Consider the following 16,838-nt stretch of genomic DNA (forward strand, 5'->3'; position numbering starts at 1 on the left):
GAGTGCGTGACGAGGGCCAGGAGATCCAATTTGATCGCTGAAGCTCGGTGGGATGACGCGACCGCCGCAGCCGCAGCTGATGGCCCGTTGATGTCTTTCGTTTGAAACTTGTCTTATGAGTTCATTGTCGTAGCAAATATACTTACTTTTTATTTTATATTAACTCACGATTATCGAGACACATTGTAAAGATAGCGTTTTAATCAAATATAATAAAATGCTTTTAATAATTTAACATTTATTTCTGAATTGTTTTATATGTTTAAAATCAATTACAGCTTTAAATAATAAAGATCATTGAAAATATTATAACAATAAAAATTACAAATGACGTCCAGCGTATGGGTAATCTCATTAAAATACCTTTACTACTATAATCCGAGATAAGGGTCGTGTCCGTAAGGAACAGCGGCGAATGGAGCATATTGAGGTTCATAAATCTGAAATTAAGAAATACTTTTTAACAATCACATGCAATACATTTACATATAAATTTTATACGAAGGTTGATAATCCAATCTCATCGTTTAATTTATATCCATTAAAGGTATTTTAGCTGCATTACTTTCACTTGTAAAATATTGTGCCATCTAGAGAAGGTCGACGGATAACCTAGACCTTCTGAAGACTGTTCGAGTTTGAGACAGCCAACATAAATGTCATTTCACTACAACTTATTGCAATTTTGAACTATTAAATGCTATTTTAACTCGAATTGGTTTTTAATGTATTTAAAAATACTATATTTGAAGGTAAAGTATGTGGGTAATATAATTTAAATTTATATTTTATTTACTGTAGAAATAATTGCATTCAATAAAATAAATGGCATTTAAAAGTATGTATATATATATATATATATATATATATAGTTATATATAGGATGTTGTAAAAGCATACCGAGGTATGTAGGTATACATAGTAGGTAAGTAGGTACCGCATATAAAAAATTGTAGATTGAAATGTTTTTAGTACAATACTCAAATAAAACGTGTGCATGACCAATTAAAATGGCCGTTTACCTCATATCCATTCTGTTTTTTCTTTTCAAGAACACCGTATTTTTTCGCGACTATTTTATTAATAACTAGTTCCTTGAGTTTAAGCTTTGTGCTAAGCAAATTTGCAGCTAGGGCCTTATTGAATGCTTTCAATTCTTTCATCTTCGCTTTGAGCGCCCACATGCCGTCTTTAACGAGGTCCACTTTTCCAAGTTGTAGGCCATCGTCATCATCACAGTCATCTTGATATGGAGGTGTGTCGTAAACGTTTCGGAATAATTCCTGTTCGTCTTCATCCAATTCAACGTACCGCGGCTTGGACATTGCTAAAAATAGTCAACATTGTTGTGAAGTCGTATAGAATGAATTCCATAAATAAGGTTTGTCTTTAAAATCTTTAAATATATAGGTATCTATACTGCTTGAAATAAATCACTAGTATGGCGTTAAGATTGAAGTAAATTGCATTGCCCGTTGAAGTACACGTACATTTTCAATAGTTTTACATCTATCAAGATTAACAAATTGATTGGCATATTACTATTAATGAACGCGTTATTTGTTCGGACACTTGTTATGCCTTATACCAACGCATATTTCAAATTCTTTTACTCTTTATAAGGTAACAAAGAATTATCGTCAATCTCATTATATCATATAAGTTACATATACATACATAATAAATTTCTTAGAAACGAGACAAAATGGCGACATGTAAAAGAATAATTTGCTATTACAAAAGCTGAAGCAATAAATAATGTACTTACAAGTACTTAGGAATAAAATAATTAAATATGTATACAGGAACATGTCCTTCCAAGTTCACACGACACACCACAAAACGATGTTCTTTTGTGTGTCAAACATTTTTTCAAAGGTAGGTACCTCCATTTCCAATTATTTTACTTTGGGTCTACCCTCAAATAAATTCACGACATGTTATAAAGATGTATAAATTATGCTTCGTAAAGTAGTCAGTAACGCTGATGCTTATGTAAATCTTTCTGGGGTCTATTGGATAAATATATTATACTAGCTGCTCCGCGCGGTTTCACCCCCGTGGCTCCACTCCTGTTGCCCGTAGCGTGATGAAATATAGCCTATAACCTTCCTCGATAAATGGGCTATCTAACACCGAAAGAATTTTTCAAATCTGACCGGTAGATCCCGAGATTAGTGCGTTCAAACAAACAAACAAACAAACTTTTCAGCTTTATAATATTAGTATACTTAGATAAATAATTTTAATTTAATGGGAAAATAAAAATGCTATAATATAATGTAGATACATTACTTTTATTCCGTAAATGCCATTTCTAAAATATATTTACGTGAACACATTCAATAATGATATGTAAATAGGTATTGCATCTATCATAAAAACAAATTAACAACAATTTACATAGATTAAAAATATAATCTCAAATTAAGTTCTTAGCGGTGGTTTACTGTACTAATAAAAGCGCACTGTATATTTAAAGAAATCTTCAGTTTCATAGTCGAATAGTTTATTTGCCACTTTCATATTCGATTCGGCAACAACAACATTTTATGAACTAGACTGTTCAATTTGGCCTAAGAAGGTTGTAGCAGTGTAGATTAAACACCTCGCGAACGTTCCAATGGAGATGTTAGTAAATAAGATGCTATATCTTTCGATTCGAAGTTCGAGTTAATTTTTACCTAAGTATACATTGCATCAAAAAAAATGTTGTTTTTAATATATATAATTTACTATAAAGATACAGAGAACAAATGGAAAACATAGCGATTTAATATGTGTGGACTGTGGGCACAAAACTACGTCACAGAATATAGTTAATAGTACAGACTACGTGTTATCGGTGAATCTTAAATTCCTATAAACTTTAAATAAGAAGTGAAATCTTTTTCTAAAGCAGGTAAGTTATAGGTATTCAAATTTTATATTGGGGCCTTAATATATAAAATCTAGAAAGAATAATTTAAATCTAACATCTATCTTATACATATTATGTTATATGTTTTACAGTATGTCTACTTATTTAGTTGTAAACATTTTTAACATGCGAACTAAACATATAATTTAACACTTTACTCTTTATTATCTATAAAGTATCATAATAAAACGTATAACATATGTAACTTGTATTTTTTATTAATTATGGAAGCATACTTAAAATAATTTGGAAAATCCAAAAGTGCACGCCTCATAATTTTTTTTTAATAAATATTTATTAATTATTATTTTTGTTTATTTAATAATAATTAAACCACATCGAATCAGACCCTGAAAAATGAAAGGGTTCTATTCCTGAGCATACTCAAGCGTAAGAGAAAAAAAAGACTCGATTAGTAAAGTATTTCGGTCGCTATCGTGTTAACAAGAAAAAGGATCCGCACATACAGACACACGGACGTCCAAGACAGAACTTTTTTAAACTGTTTTTTAACTAGTTTAAATAACAAAAATGACATCAAAAATATCATGAACGTTAAAAATAGTGTTTTTTCTTAATATGTGTGTGTATGTATTATCTTACAAGTGCAATGTATGATACATAAAGACATTTTAAGTTTGAAAAATCGGATGTTTTGCGCGAAGTGACAGTAGTACCCACCTCAACGCTTCGCTTATGAGGCGTGCAATTAACAGAAACATTAACAAACAGCTAATTATTATTACTATTACTATAAATAAATAAATATTGCAAAAAACCTAAAGAAACCGTCCTCTGTGGGATCAGGACTTGCCATTCAAGAAGAAGAAGAATCACTCTGAATTTAATATTTCAATCCTTTATAACGCCAACTTTAATTTAAAACAAATCCATAAAAATTTAATATAAAGAACAATAAATTAGGTTCCATTTTACGCTTAAAATTTTGGGAATACTGTTTCATTTACCGTCTCTCCAGCTTATTCCAGAGCCTACGAATTAGCTTACTTAGAAATATACAAATAAATATAACAAGATTAACGTAACATTGTTCCGAAGAGTCCTACATAAACTTCCCTCGTCCCTTAAGGATGAAATAGTTATTTCAAAGTTACAGGAAATATTATCCGGATTTGTGTACAATCAACGTGGGTTTGCGCCAAGATTCCGCGTGGTTAGAAGTGGGCGCGGCGGCGGCGTGACTGTCACAAGGCGGCGCGTGTTTTGTACAGATCGTCTTCGAGGTCGAACGCCGGGTCCGCGTATCCGGAGTCGTCGTAGCGGAGAGACCTGGAAGTGGTAATGTGATGTTTGTGATATAGTCGGGAGAAGTGGGATGTTAATGATGTCTGACTTTGATATACGTGAAAAGTAACCTTTTTTTTAGTGGGGAAATCTTGCATAGATAGTAGATACCCACGGCTCCCGGGGAAGGAGCCGTATGTTATGTCGGATTCTTACCGACTAAAAACGTGAAAAATAACCTACTCTGATCAACAGATCAACATTAGGATTATTCTCTAAATGTGAAAAAATTGACGGGTCTGAATACCATTGTTGTCTGAATGTCTTACATTAAAAAAAATTGTTAATTGACGCAAAATACAATTGTCACATGGAAGCAAATATCATCGGGGAAATTATTTCCTAAACACTTTACCTGTCAGGAGTTCTAGTCCTACATCTTGATGGCGGTGGGGACCTAGAAGATGCCCGTAGCAGGGCAGGATCATCGTAACGCCTTGACACGATAGTGAAGTCGTGGTGGGCGTCAATGAGCTTCTGTAGACGGGACACCATCTCGAAGTCCGATACAGAAGCCGGCACCAGAATACCCAGTAACTTTGCTATCGAATGTCTGGGAACAAAGAGAATAAAAAGTTAACTATGTATGAAATTGAAATGTACTGAACTAATTATTGAGATGCAAGTTATTTTTTTGTAAATAATCGCATTACTTTATTAATTATAAATATAGCCTACACGATAATAAATGAGGCGTAAGCCCTAATATGATAAACTTAAACGTACCTAAAGCTTTGTAATTGCGCCTCACGTCTCTGACACTCCACAAGAGCTTCCTTAGTTCGAGCAAGATCGTCTCGAAGAACACTTATCTGATGCTCAGTACTATTTCTCTCTTGTTCAAACGTCTCTCCTGTAGCACGTACTTGGTCTTTCAATACATTCACTTTACGATTGTATCGCGCTCTTAGCATTTCTGCTTCTTCCAGCTTTTTCTGAAGCTCCTCTACTTTCCTTGCCCTTTCTAGTGATGTAATCTAGAATAAAAAATGGTAATAAGAATTAAAAATAATCTGAGATGTTGTCGCGAATTTGATTATTTTTTTAAGGTAATGATAAAATAGGTATACAATGTTAGTAAGTTATTATTAAATTCGTAACCATTTCATCTTTATTAGACACGTGGTAATTTTGTTAAAGGTCCATTGAGGACCTTCTAGAAGTGAACAAAAGCTTTTGAAACGAGTACTTAGTCACAATGAGATCAGTGTATTACAAAGTAATTACTTTAACCTTGCTGGCAATTTATTCCAGTAAGTCCACTTTACGACGCCGTTTAAATGTGTATTTATGACTTATATTTACGAAGACATTTACAAATCAATCTATAAGTGTAATCTATGTGAGCAACATATTATTTGCGGAATCGTGACTGATTAACGCATAAATACTTCCTATAAGCTTTTTTGTACTTTTTTATATGAATTACGTACTTAGACCAAATGTACTTAATCCTTATAAGTATCTTGCTCTAGTTACCTGAGAAGCGATCATACTTCCGCATTATCGGTAAATATGTAATTCATCTGGTGATTATATTAATTACATGTTAGTTTTTTTATCGATGAATAGAATGTCATAAACTCGATAATTAAATAAAATTACATTACAAAGCACAAATCCTTAGCTCTGTTCTAACTCTATTTAAATAGTAGGTACCTACGTTGACTTAGCTGTATGTATTTTATGGTACATGTGTAATTGCATAAAGTCTTTATAAATTTCAATAGAAACCTTGTATTCTGCTGCATCTGCAAGTTGAGCATTAAGTTCTCGTAATTGTGATCTAGCGTCACTAAGCTGCACAGTTAACTTGTCACATTGTCTTGCTAATTTCTTACTTCTTCCGACTGCTTCATCTCTCTCTGCCTGCAAAACTGCGCGAACGCGGGAGCTCTCATCCTAATGAAAAATGAAACAAATTTTGATACAAATATCAGTCATATTTATGTGACTAAACAAAAGTAAGGAAAAATATATTGAAATTAAAACTTACTTGAACGCTTAGCTTACGGCGCAATAAATCTAGATGCAGATCCTTCCTTTGAAGCTGTTCCCTCAATATTCTAATACGGCGTTGCAGTTGGTATACTACTGCTGTCTAGAAATATATTATGGCATATTTGAAGATAAATATTAAAACAAGCATTACTTAAATTGATGTCAATTGAATGTAAGTAACTATTTCGCAGGATCCTAAATTAGTATTTCCATAGATACCGAAGAAACATAACTATTTCTAACCATTAGATAACGATTAATGAGATTTTTATCTACTTTTTGTGAATCTGATGATTTTGATGTAAATATTTAATCTATAATAATAGGTTCTAAGAAATTAAACGCAACTGGTAACTACTTAATTACATATTAATTGATATCAAATGGCGTGAATTTAGATGGTGGTGGCGCTAGATTACCTACTTATACTGTGTACATTATCGATATAAATGCAAGTTGGTGTCGTAAAAATAATGATACCTACTGTCTATTTTAATCTAAAATACGCAGATGCATAGGTACATGCCAATTTTTATTATTATATGTACAATCTTACTTCTTTAATATAAGGTAAATCATGGAAAGATCTTTCTCTGCGCAGTCTCGGCAGCGTGCCATAATATCCATAATATAGCAGCTATACAAAACACAATTATTATCATCTACCAAAATACATAAAACAGTTATTTTGTTCAAAACATAACAAAAAAACGGTGCCTTACCTCACCGTTCGATATAGAAGTGCACCGTTTTTAGTGATTTTGGTCACGCAATGTTTATGTATTTAACTAAATCAAATAATAAATACCTACTTAAGTAGGTATTTTTTATAATTTGTAAGTAACTAACGTATCGTGTGTAAAAATATGATACGAAGAATAAATATTGTAGGTACTTAATATAAAGGCTAATAGTGACATGAATAACATTACAACAATAAGTTTAAAATATACAAAATGTATAATCGGTTTGCAGTTTTCGTAATTTCTTTCCAACGATATAATTATTTCAAGAGTGTACTGTGTTTAAAGTCGAGCTATGTTGGTACGATTGTGACTGGAATAAAAAAGAATTATGTTTTTCCTTTCACTAAGTATGTTACTGGAACTGACCTTGTCTACAATTTTATCGCTCTCGAGTCTTGCAAGTTGCTCGGCCCTATGCATAATGGACTCGGTGTGGAGTTCTATACCGATATCCTGCGTCAACTCATCCATATTAAGCGTCCGACTCAGTCTTTCAAGGAATGCTACGAACTGTTAACATTAAATTTCGTATGGTAACTACTCACATATTATAGTAACAATTACAGTCCCAATAAGAAAGCCCTTACGTTAGCTTTGTCCTTTCGCAAATTGTCTCTTGAGAGCTCCAAAGCATTTAATTCGGATTCCAGTTTATGTACTTTAGCTTCTAGCATATTCCTTTCATCCTCCAGTATGCGAACGCGTGTATTGGCTTGGTCGTGTAAATGTGCAGTTCTGCCCAATTGTTGGCTTTCCATGTTCAGTTTATCACGTAAAGCTTCTAATTGCTGTTTTCAATAAATAAAAACATGTAAGCCAGGATGGCTTTGGATCTTTTTTAAGGATGAGCGGTTTATAGCCTAAAGCTACGCTATAGCTTATTAGCTAAGTTTAACGAATTTGTGTCAAATATTTAATTTAACCGTTTATTTTAGGGCTGATTTTTCAATCCTTGCTTAAAACTTATTCATCGAATAACGTATTGAAACTACCATTTCAAAAATGTATTCTAATTGTCCGTATATGACAGTTTACAGGTGACATTTTAAAATGTTCGTGTAATACTTTATTGGACGGATAAATTTTAACCAAGGATTGAAAAATCGGCCCTTAAAGTTTCTTCAAGTCATAGCGGCTAGGTTATGAATAAATTTAACTTACCACAGATTTATCCTTGTTGTCACTTAGGATTTCTCTAATACGGTCTTTAATAGTACTCTCATGAGCTTCAACGAATCGAGTTGGCAAGCTTAACAATATAGCAATAGATTCCATCGTATTGCGAAATTCTGTTTGTAACCTTTGATATTTCTCGTCCCGATGTCTCAAGTCCTCTAGAAATCAAATTATGAATAAAAAAAGTGTATTAAAGAAATTAATTTCATTAAGTGTACTCTACCTTTTAACTGAATAATCATAGATTCATTTTGATTAACATTATCTGTGACGACATTGAGATTTTTAGAACAGTGAGATAATTTTTCTCTAGCTTCATGAAGTTCTCTATCTAATACTCTGTTAGAGACTGATAGAGACTCTTTTTCTTGTTTTAACCTTTCTATATCGAGAAGCTGTGAAGAGAGTTGTCGTTGCAGAATATCCTTGTCAGCATTAGCTCTTTCCAACGTATCTCTGCAGCTTCTTAGATCCTGTTCAATGGTAGACAAATTTTCTGTTGTGTTCATACATTTGTTCTTAAGTCTCGTTATCTCTTGAACCAATTCAGCAGCTTTTATAATTAAACTTTCCGGGGAATGTGTATGTGTCGTATCACAGAATTCGGCATCTAAAGCGACTGACAATCTCCTTACGAGGTCATGAAATTGACAACGTGCATTTTCCTTTTGTTGCTCCTCATTATGGCATTCTAACTCCAATGATCTTAATTTCTTCTCTAAATCTTTAATTTTTTCTTCACAATATCGATTATCCCTTTGAAGAGTCTGAACATTTAACTCACTTCTACCTTGCGAAGTTTGCAAATTACGGTTAAATTCTTCAAGATCTTGAATTTTCTTTTTAAGGGACGATATAATTGCACTTTGTCGAGCATTTTGTTCACGAAGGTGATCTATTTCTACTTGTTGTTCTAGTATCCTTTGATCTCGGGACAACATTTGATTTTTTAAGTCACTATTCTAAAATAAAGCCAGCGTTATAAGATACAGGAAATCATTCAATAAACTGCACAATGAATAAAGTTAATGGTAGGTCCATTTTACTACCTTTACCTACCTCTGAAATTAATTTATCCCGTTTGTACTGTAAGCCGGCTAAATCACTTCTGAGAGCTGTTACGATATCATTGCCCACGTCTGGATCCAACTGATAACAAATTAATTAAAATTATTTTTTAATTAATAAATCTTGCAATTTGCAATATTTAATACTAACGCATAGCAAACATCATGTAAAAGGGGAAATTGAAAATTTTGATGTCGAAGTCAGTCGAAAGTGGCGTGCAAAAGGCGACTAAGTAATGGTAAGGAGAAGGTACTTTTAGTCGGATATAGCGTGATAGGGAATGCTATTTCAAACTAGCATAAGTCACGATCACGATATCTTCTCATATTATGATAAATAAACGTTGCTACATAATTTCTGTCGGGTAAATTTACATAAGATATTAGATATTGATTTTTGATTGAACTGTATTGAATTGTCCTCATTTTCATGAGTTTGATTGCGATTGATTCAGCTACCTTCCTTGGATTTTATGATTATTTTTAAACGATCATAATATGTAATTATTTAAAGATAATTTGTTTAAATGAACACAAAAGTCACACTATTTCGTTTGATTCTACGTGTAAAAGATGACATCCTATTTGATCAAATAAAATAATTTGATCTCAGGGAGGATCTAGGCAATTGAAATTAAAAATTTGCTTAGTTTAAATATTTATTATATTATAGGTATTCCTTCTATCATTGTCGATTCAGCCTTCATAAAATTTCCTCGACCTGACCTGCTTCTCATTTCGAGTACCTACCTACCTACCTACATTTAGATATATGTACATAGATAAAAAGATATGGATTGCGACGTCTATTTTGTCCAGGCGTACCTGATAACTCTCAACTACAATCTACACTACCGATTTTAAAAATTCAGCAGAAATATAAATTCAATTCAATGCAAAAGCAAAAGACAAAGGGAGGACTGAGGAGGTTCTATTTTTCTAATTGTGTGTTCATTTGAACATTTGGAATTTTAGTTAATTTATTAATTATATATTTAAATTTTGTATCCTATTGTATAATTATTACTTATTTATAGGTACTAATATATAAAGTTCAAGTGTTTGATTGTTTGTTAGTTTGAAAGCGATAAACTTAGGAACTATCTAACTGTCGAATTTCAAGAATTCTTTCGTGACTTGACTTTATGACAACAAGAACCATTTCTTTTGTTATATATTGATGATTGAAAAGTACAAACTTTCTATAATTCCTTGTCTCCGGGATAATAAGCAGGTATAAATTGATTGGTGCAAGGTACGGTAAGGCACACGCCAAATAAAAGATGGTAATAATATAACTACTTTCGTAAGATAATTATGCACTATAAAGGATTGAATTGGTTTATTCTTTTCGTATGACATTTTGTTGAATGTTTACATTTAAAAATGTTATCCCAACACTAACTAGTTATAGTTATAACTAGTTATTTTCCAATACAATTTCTATTAAATGTGTTAAAAGTTCATCTACATAGTTATTATACAATATGTAGATTGTATTGTAGATAGATGGTATATTATGAATTTCAAAGAGTGTTTTTTTTTAACAGGTTGAGTTATATTTATTTCACTTTTTACTGATATTTCAACAACGTAGGATTTGTAGCTTGTAAGTAGTAGGTACAGTACATAATCGGTTGTTGAACAGTTCTGAATAATAGGTAATATACCTACTTAAGTCCATTTAAGTACCTATAGCGTGGTTACTTAGATGATCAATATGTAACATAATATGCGATATACGATATCTAAGCTAAGTATTAACTTTACGTATAACTTACACAGGTGCTTTTAGGGATCGGCAGCTAAATAAAAAAAGATGAAAGAATATCTTATTTCTTTAGGTACCATGAATACTTGAACATTTGGGATCGGTTCATATAAGTATCTACAATATCTATAACGCTCGGCATATTGTTGAATATAGCGCGTTCATTGAATGGTGATAGAATTTACTTTTGCAAACGTCTACAAGAAGTTGTCATGACTTGAAAATTACAGTCATTCAATTAATTAATGTCGCCATTCAATAAACACGCTATAGTAGGGGGAGCATGTGGATTTACTCGAGCGTCACGGGAACATATTAGAATTGGTAGATTAGACCATAACGAGAAAAAAAGTTTTCCCTTTTTAGCGGTGGGGAAGGGTTTTTGATTTTTTTTAATTAAAAAATAAATTGGCTTGGAAATACTCAAGCGCGTTAGATATTAATATTTTGTATGCTCCAGGACATCACTGAAATAAAATATACGTTAATCTGACGATTAAAGTGGCGATTTAATTGCTATGAAGAAAGGGTAAAAAATTAGTTATATTAGTATTTGTCGAGTGCGTCAGATTAATAATATTAATTTAATATATAGGGGAGATAATTATAAGAAGTCCCCATTTCGCTAATCTGACGATTCGAGCTCAACCTTAGGGAATTTTGGTTTTTTAATTTTCTGGCGGGGCCCCTGAGCGCACCCACCAACTGCTGCTGCTCATATTGACTAGAGGTACTAATGAATAGCTAAGATACCGTCATTTATAGTAATCTGACGCGCTCGAGTAAATCCCAAAATCCCCTCTTGGGCTCCCCTACTACTAGTCATTTAATCAAATAGCACATTCAACCAGATGACTTCGACATATACATTCATAATGGCCAGCGCAGACGACGGACTTTTCTCCGTGGAGGTGAAAAAGTAAAAAGAAAAAAAATAAAAGCTCCGCAGTGTATTTACCGCGAACTAACGCGCACACGGAGTGCCCGGAATTGTAGAAAAAAGTACCTACGCTTTGGAAGCGAATATTCAGAGGTTTCAACGCCGACTAAAATCCGCCGTGTGCGTTGTTCTATTATTTAATATTTTCGGGGACTACCCCGTACTTTTATCCGGTCCGCTCCCTGCATGTCCGCGGTTAACATGAGTTGATATCAGAATTTTTGTTTAACAAATATTTGTAGGTATTCGATTAGAACTTTATTACGCAAAATATTGTTTAATACGGTCACAGATACGGTGGTCTAGCAAAATCATTATATATCTCTTATTTGATAAGTTGATAACATCCAAATTGTTGTATAATTTTTAATGACTTACTGAATGTTTGTTTGATGTTTCGGAATAACTTATCTACTGAATTCCGAAACATCAAACATTTACTGTGGTCTGTGAATAATATATTTTAAATAATATGATATACATACAGGGTTACTTGTAAAACACTAGCAACCTCGCAGGACAAGATAGCTAACATCATAAGTAACAACATTTGTTCTACGACTTTTGATCATTTGTTAGATTTTATTTTCATACAAAAATAAATATAAAATATTAATTTAATTTTCCGTTTGAATATTATAAACTCTACGCGCATCCCAAAAATTAGGTACGTAAACAAGAAGCGAACGAGAGGGGAAAGGAGGCGTCGCGTCGTCCTTTCGAATTTCGATAATGAATAGAACATAGACTTACAAATGTTAGGACAGTACAATAAAAACTTTTAAAAAATCATTTAAAAATAATGTATTGCGTTAGGCCAAAAGTCGTAGAACAAATGTTGTTACTTATGATGTTAGCTATCTTGTCCTGAGAGGTTGCTGGTGTTTTACAAGTAACCCTGTATATCTATTTTATTTAAATGCCTAAAGAAACTTTGTACAAATGTTTTTAAAATGTTAAGTACCTACCTATAAACATTTTTATGAGGCGAACATAATATACACCTACTCAGAAAAAGAGAGCGAGTATTCTAATTTACCTACCTAGAAGATATATTTGTTATTTATGTAAAATTAAACACTGACCTCTGTAGTACGTAAAGTTTCATACACCTTCCAATCTTCTAATTCATCTTTATTCTTTTCTTCTTCCATTGTTACTTATTATTTGTCGTTGTTTAAAGCAACACCTTGATTTTTCAAGCTTCAATAAATATTGTGGTGTAGACCTTTCGGTTGCTATGAAATAAAAAGCGTAAACATCAGTAAACTAAGCAGTAAACATACCTACTTAATCGATTTTGAGGCATGCGTTTTGGTTGCTTTGGTAGGTACTGTACCTACATATTTATTGTATAGATAATTAGATAGGTACTTAAATATGTTCAAGTAATTAGGTATGTAAGTAGGTACTATTGAGATCGAGAAGTTTTATATATTAATACCTATAATACGTAATAGAATATATTAAATAATATTATATAATTAAGTATATATATGTACTAATAAAGAATGTTTAATTCAATAAAGTAAGTATTCTCAGTCTAAAATGTTTACTGTGAAATATTTGTTCAGTTTGTTCCTATTACAATTCTGCCTGAATTACAACAAATTTAAAATAATTATTTTGAGAAACGAATAACGATCTAAGATTGACCTAGCAAATGATTTACATAAGTTAGTTATAATCTTAGATGTTATAATAATATGAAAAACTTATTTGGCTATAATTACGTAGGTAAGTAGATACGTAGCCTTTATTTTATACTAAGAAATACAGAACTAAAACACATTCGGATTTTTTTAAGTCTACATTTAAATTGGGGATCCACCGGGCACCGCATGATTGAAAAATGGAATGAACGCATGATCGTAGCATGCGAGCTGTCAACCATGCTCTCGCCGAAGGTGAGTAGTATATTCTTTGACCATGTTGTTATCTCAAGAAGTGTGTTATCTTCATACAAGAAGCTTCATACATTACATGTTCTGTGGACTGTGGTAATCATGACAGCGCCGAACGAAGTCCTTTTTTTTGTTTTGGTAAAGTTAAAACTATTTTCATAAGTTTAAGGTTGATTTTTCCATAAGCGGAAATTAGCCGAAAACTCACGAATTATGTTTCGATAAAAAATATTTAAATTCGGAAATCCTTATCCTCCAAGCTTCTTAGGCGGCCATATTACAACAAAAACTGCATAAAACTGATTCAACGATGTATGAAAAACAAATCAATATTAACAATAAATATTAATATTTTATTTAAATTTTAAACTTATTTTTCATGACAATATTATAATATAGTTAAGTATTAAATCAATGCGTAATACAGTAAGCAATGATATGTTACAGATTCTAAGGGCGTATTCAGAAAGAAAGCTTGAAACTTATAAGCGCTTATCGGCGCTTGTCAGCGCTGGTAACCCGCGCAGGAAAATATATGAACATGACAAGCGCCGATAAGCGCTTATAAGTTTCAAGCTTTCTTTCTGAATACGCCCTAATGTTTCGACCATGTTTCGACCTTATAATATCATTAACTGATCTAAGGTTTTAATATCTTGCGTGATAGACTAAAACGGTGTTTACATTTTAGTTTATTTTTACATAATATGATAAATTATGTAGCGTAGCATCAATATAATTTGTATTAGAATATAGAACACGCTGGTTTTTCAAGCAATTTGTCCCTTATTTTGTTTGGCCATGGTCACCTCATTAGAAAGAGACAATTTCTCAGTGTGGGAACCTTCTCACTCGGGCTGGTTTTTGCAGTCTATAAAATAGATAAGCCACAGATAAGCATAATTTCAACGTCAACGTCCTTTCCCAACACATTTCCCAATGTTTTTATTCAAGTTGTCGAAGTTAAAGATATTTTATAGATCATCAAAGGATCATCAATCATCATCATCAAGAATATTATTAAGGTTAATAACTTGAGTTTAAACACCACAAATGGCTGTAGAATTTTTATAACATTTTTCTTTGTGTTTTTCTTCTATATTATATATATATATTATCTGTTACCATTACATAGTCTATACTTCAGTTCTATTCTGTAATCTGTATAGCAAAGTACTCTGTGCCATTTTTTGCGCTGGTATGACGATGGCGAAGTGATGTTGTGAAAATTGTTAGAAAAAATGTTTCTCATGTAATTGAATTGTGTTCTAAGTGAAAGTCGCAATAAACCTATACCTAGACTGTTTAATTAATAAAGCAAATATATTTTGCATGGTAAATGCAGTTATGATTAACTAACGTGAGTAAATGTCATTTTACGATTTCATTGTCTATTTTCAACAACCATTTATTTATTTATTTGGGGGTATTTGTTTTCTTCATCACAATAAATATTATTCACATACATTCGGGTATAATATGTCACGAGATCAAATCCTAGTGTGTTTAAAATTTCACATATTCACTGTATAGGAAACGGTTCATCATTCTTTTGTGTCGGAAGATTAACCTACTTAAATATCGTTCTAGATTTACAATATTATAAAAATAGTACATTTATCAAGGTATATATGTTTATTTTACTAACACGTGCTATTTATAATTCAAGTTAACAAAAGTTATTTCAAATACTCATTATAGGCACGGAAATCGCGTTGTTCTTATTTTGTGTTACACAATTATAAGAACATAGCGTTGATTCGTCAAACATTGGTAAACCTAATTTAAAATGGTCTTTCACAAATTAAATTGTGCTAATATGTGACCTTTGAGAAACAAAAAACTTAAAGTTATTTTTATTTGTAGGGATCAGGAGATAAAAATAGCCTAAGGTATGTATAAAATTTCTATAAGAATATAAATAAGTAAATATATCTTTGAATCATCAACTGTTAGGTATATTATGGTGTTCATTATTTACCTATGATTCTTACATACTTGTTGTAATATTATTGAAGTGTATTTTATTTATTCACTTGAGTTTTATAAAGAAAAGGAATTTTTAACTCCTCAATAATTTTTAGCCTTATTTCTATGAAAATTTAATGTCATCAATTAAACTAAAACATTGGGCAATATTTGAATCTGTTTCGGGTTGACTTTAGAAACGTGCGGCACGAATTTCGGCGCGATTTTAATTTTTATTGATCGGTAATGATGCCCCCAAACATACATTCGCGGCTTTTCGTGCGGAAACGTGTAATTACAGAGAAATCTTTTTTTTTATTTTTGAGATTATGTTCATAATTGTTTGAGTTACATTGACAAAACTACAAGAATTGTGTTTGAAAGAGATAACAAATGTCTTAATGTACATATTAAAAACCATAGTTCATTCAAAACCATGTTGCTGAGGGGACAACAATTCATACGGATTATTGGCGAGCATATGATTGTTTGGGGCAATATGGGTATGTTCATAAAAATGTTAATCACTCAGACCCAGACAACCCATTTGTTGCCTCTGACCCATTTGAGTCCCAGTGGCATGTTGTAAAAAGATTTTTTAAAAAAGATAACTATAACCACCCAGCAAACTTCGGTGATAATATAGAGTATGTGGAGACGATGGGTGGAAAAAAATAAAATGGATCCATTCATTGCCATTGTAAATTGTATCAAACATGTATACAAGATTTGAATAAATAATTATTTAAAAAAAATGTTTTTATTGTATGTATAGGTATTGCACACAAATTGTTAATCACAGAAACGAATCTGTCCACCCCGATTCCACGTGGTACTTTTCTGTCATACACTAGAGTGTATTAAAAAAGTCGGAGGCGCGGAGGAGCGTGGCGCCCGCGTGTGCTGAGGAGCAGGCAGAGTCAAGCGAGCCGGAGTGGCTGAGGCTGGTCGCCAAAGGCGACCAAAAAGCCGAAGCTACGAAGGCGAGTGAAGACTCCTGCCTGCAACGAGGTACACGGGGGCAAGCGCCACGTTCTGCA

General features: G+C 32.3%; 3 protein-coding genes across 11 annotated transcripts in view; 1 reads left to right on the top strand and 2 right to left on the bottom strand.

Annotated features, from left to right (window-relative positions):
- Positions 1-371: 371 nt before the first annotated feature.
- LOC149908980 (uncharacterized) lies at positions 372-1,813 on the bottom strand. The gene is made up of 3 exons (XM_090120285.1): positions 1,769-1,813; positions 1,023-1,327; positions 372-440 (listed from the first exon to the last, which is right to left on the bottom strand). The coding sequence occupies exons 1-3, from the start codon at positions 1,809-1,811 to the stop codon at positions 372-374; spliced, it is 417 nt and encodes a 138-aa protein (XP_089976411.1). The 5' UTR covers positions 1,812-1,813.
- A 503-nt stretch (positions 1,814-2,316) lies between these two features.
- Positions 2,317-13,266, bottom strand: LOC149908981 (coiled-coil domain-containing protein 170). Its single transcript, XM_090101610.1, has 11 exons — positions 13,012-13,266; positions 9,208-9,297; positions 8,372-9,110; positions 8,134-8,306; positions 7,560-7,760; positions 7,339-7,482; positions 6,222-6,326; positions 5,960-6,127; positions 4,952-5,202; positions 4,581-4,778; positions 2,317-4,210 (listed from the first exon to the last, which is right to left on the bottom strand). Exons 1-11 carry the CDS (start codon positions 13,078-13,080, stop codon positions 4,126-4,128), a joined length of 2,223 nt encoding a protein of 740 aa, XP_089957736.1. The 5' UTR covers positions 13,081-13,266; the 3' UTR covers positions 2,317-4,125.
- A 1,736-nt stretch (positions 13,267-15,002) lies between these two features.
- The window catches only part of Ufd4 (ubiquitin fusion-degradation 4-like), a 46,895-nt gene continuing 45,059 nt past the window's right edge, over positions 15,003-16,838 (top strand). For 8 of the 9 annotated variants that reach the window (XM_090120558.1, XM_090120561.1, XM_090120560.1 and 5 more), the window contains exons 1-2: positions 15,003-15,190; positions 15,697-15,722. The gene's annotated coding sequence lies outside the window, so the exon portion shown is untranslated. The remainder of the gene's footprint in view (positions 15,191-15,696; positions 15,723-16,838) is intronic. The other variant, XM_090120559.1, reaches the window with a different exon arrangement.

Source organism: Colias eurytheme, chromosome 4 (genome assembly GCF_061535395.1).
Source record: "Colias eurytheme isolate Ceu_HAF_F1 chromosome 4, ilColEury1 Martin Lab GWU primary, whole genome shotgun sequence".
Lineage (NCBI taxonomy): Eukaryota > Metazoa > Arthropoda > Insecta > Lepidoptera > Pieridae > Colias > Colias eurytheme.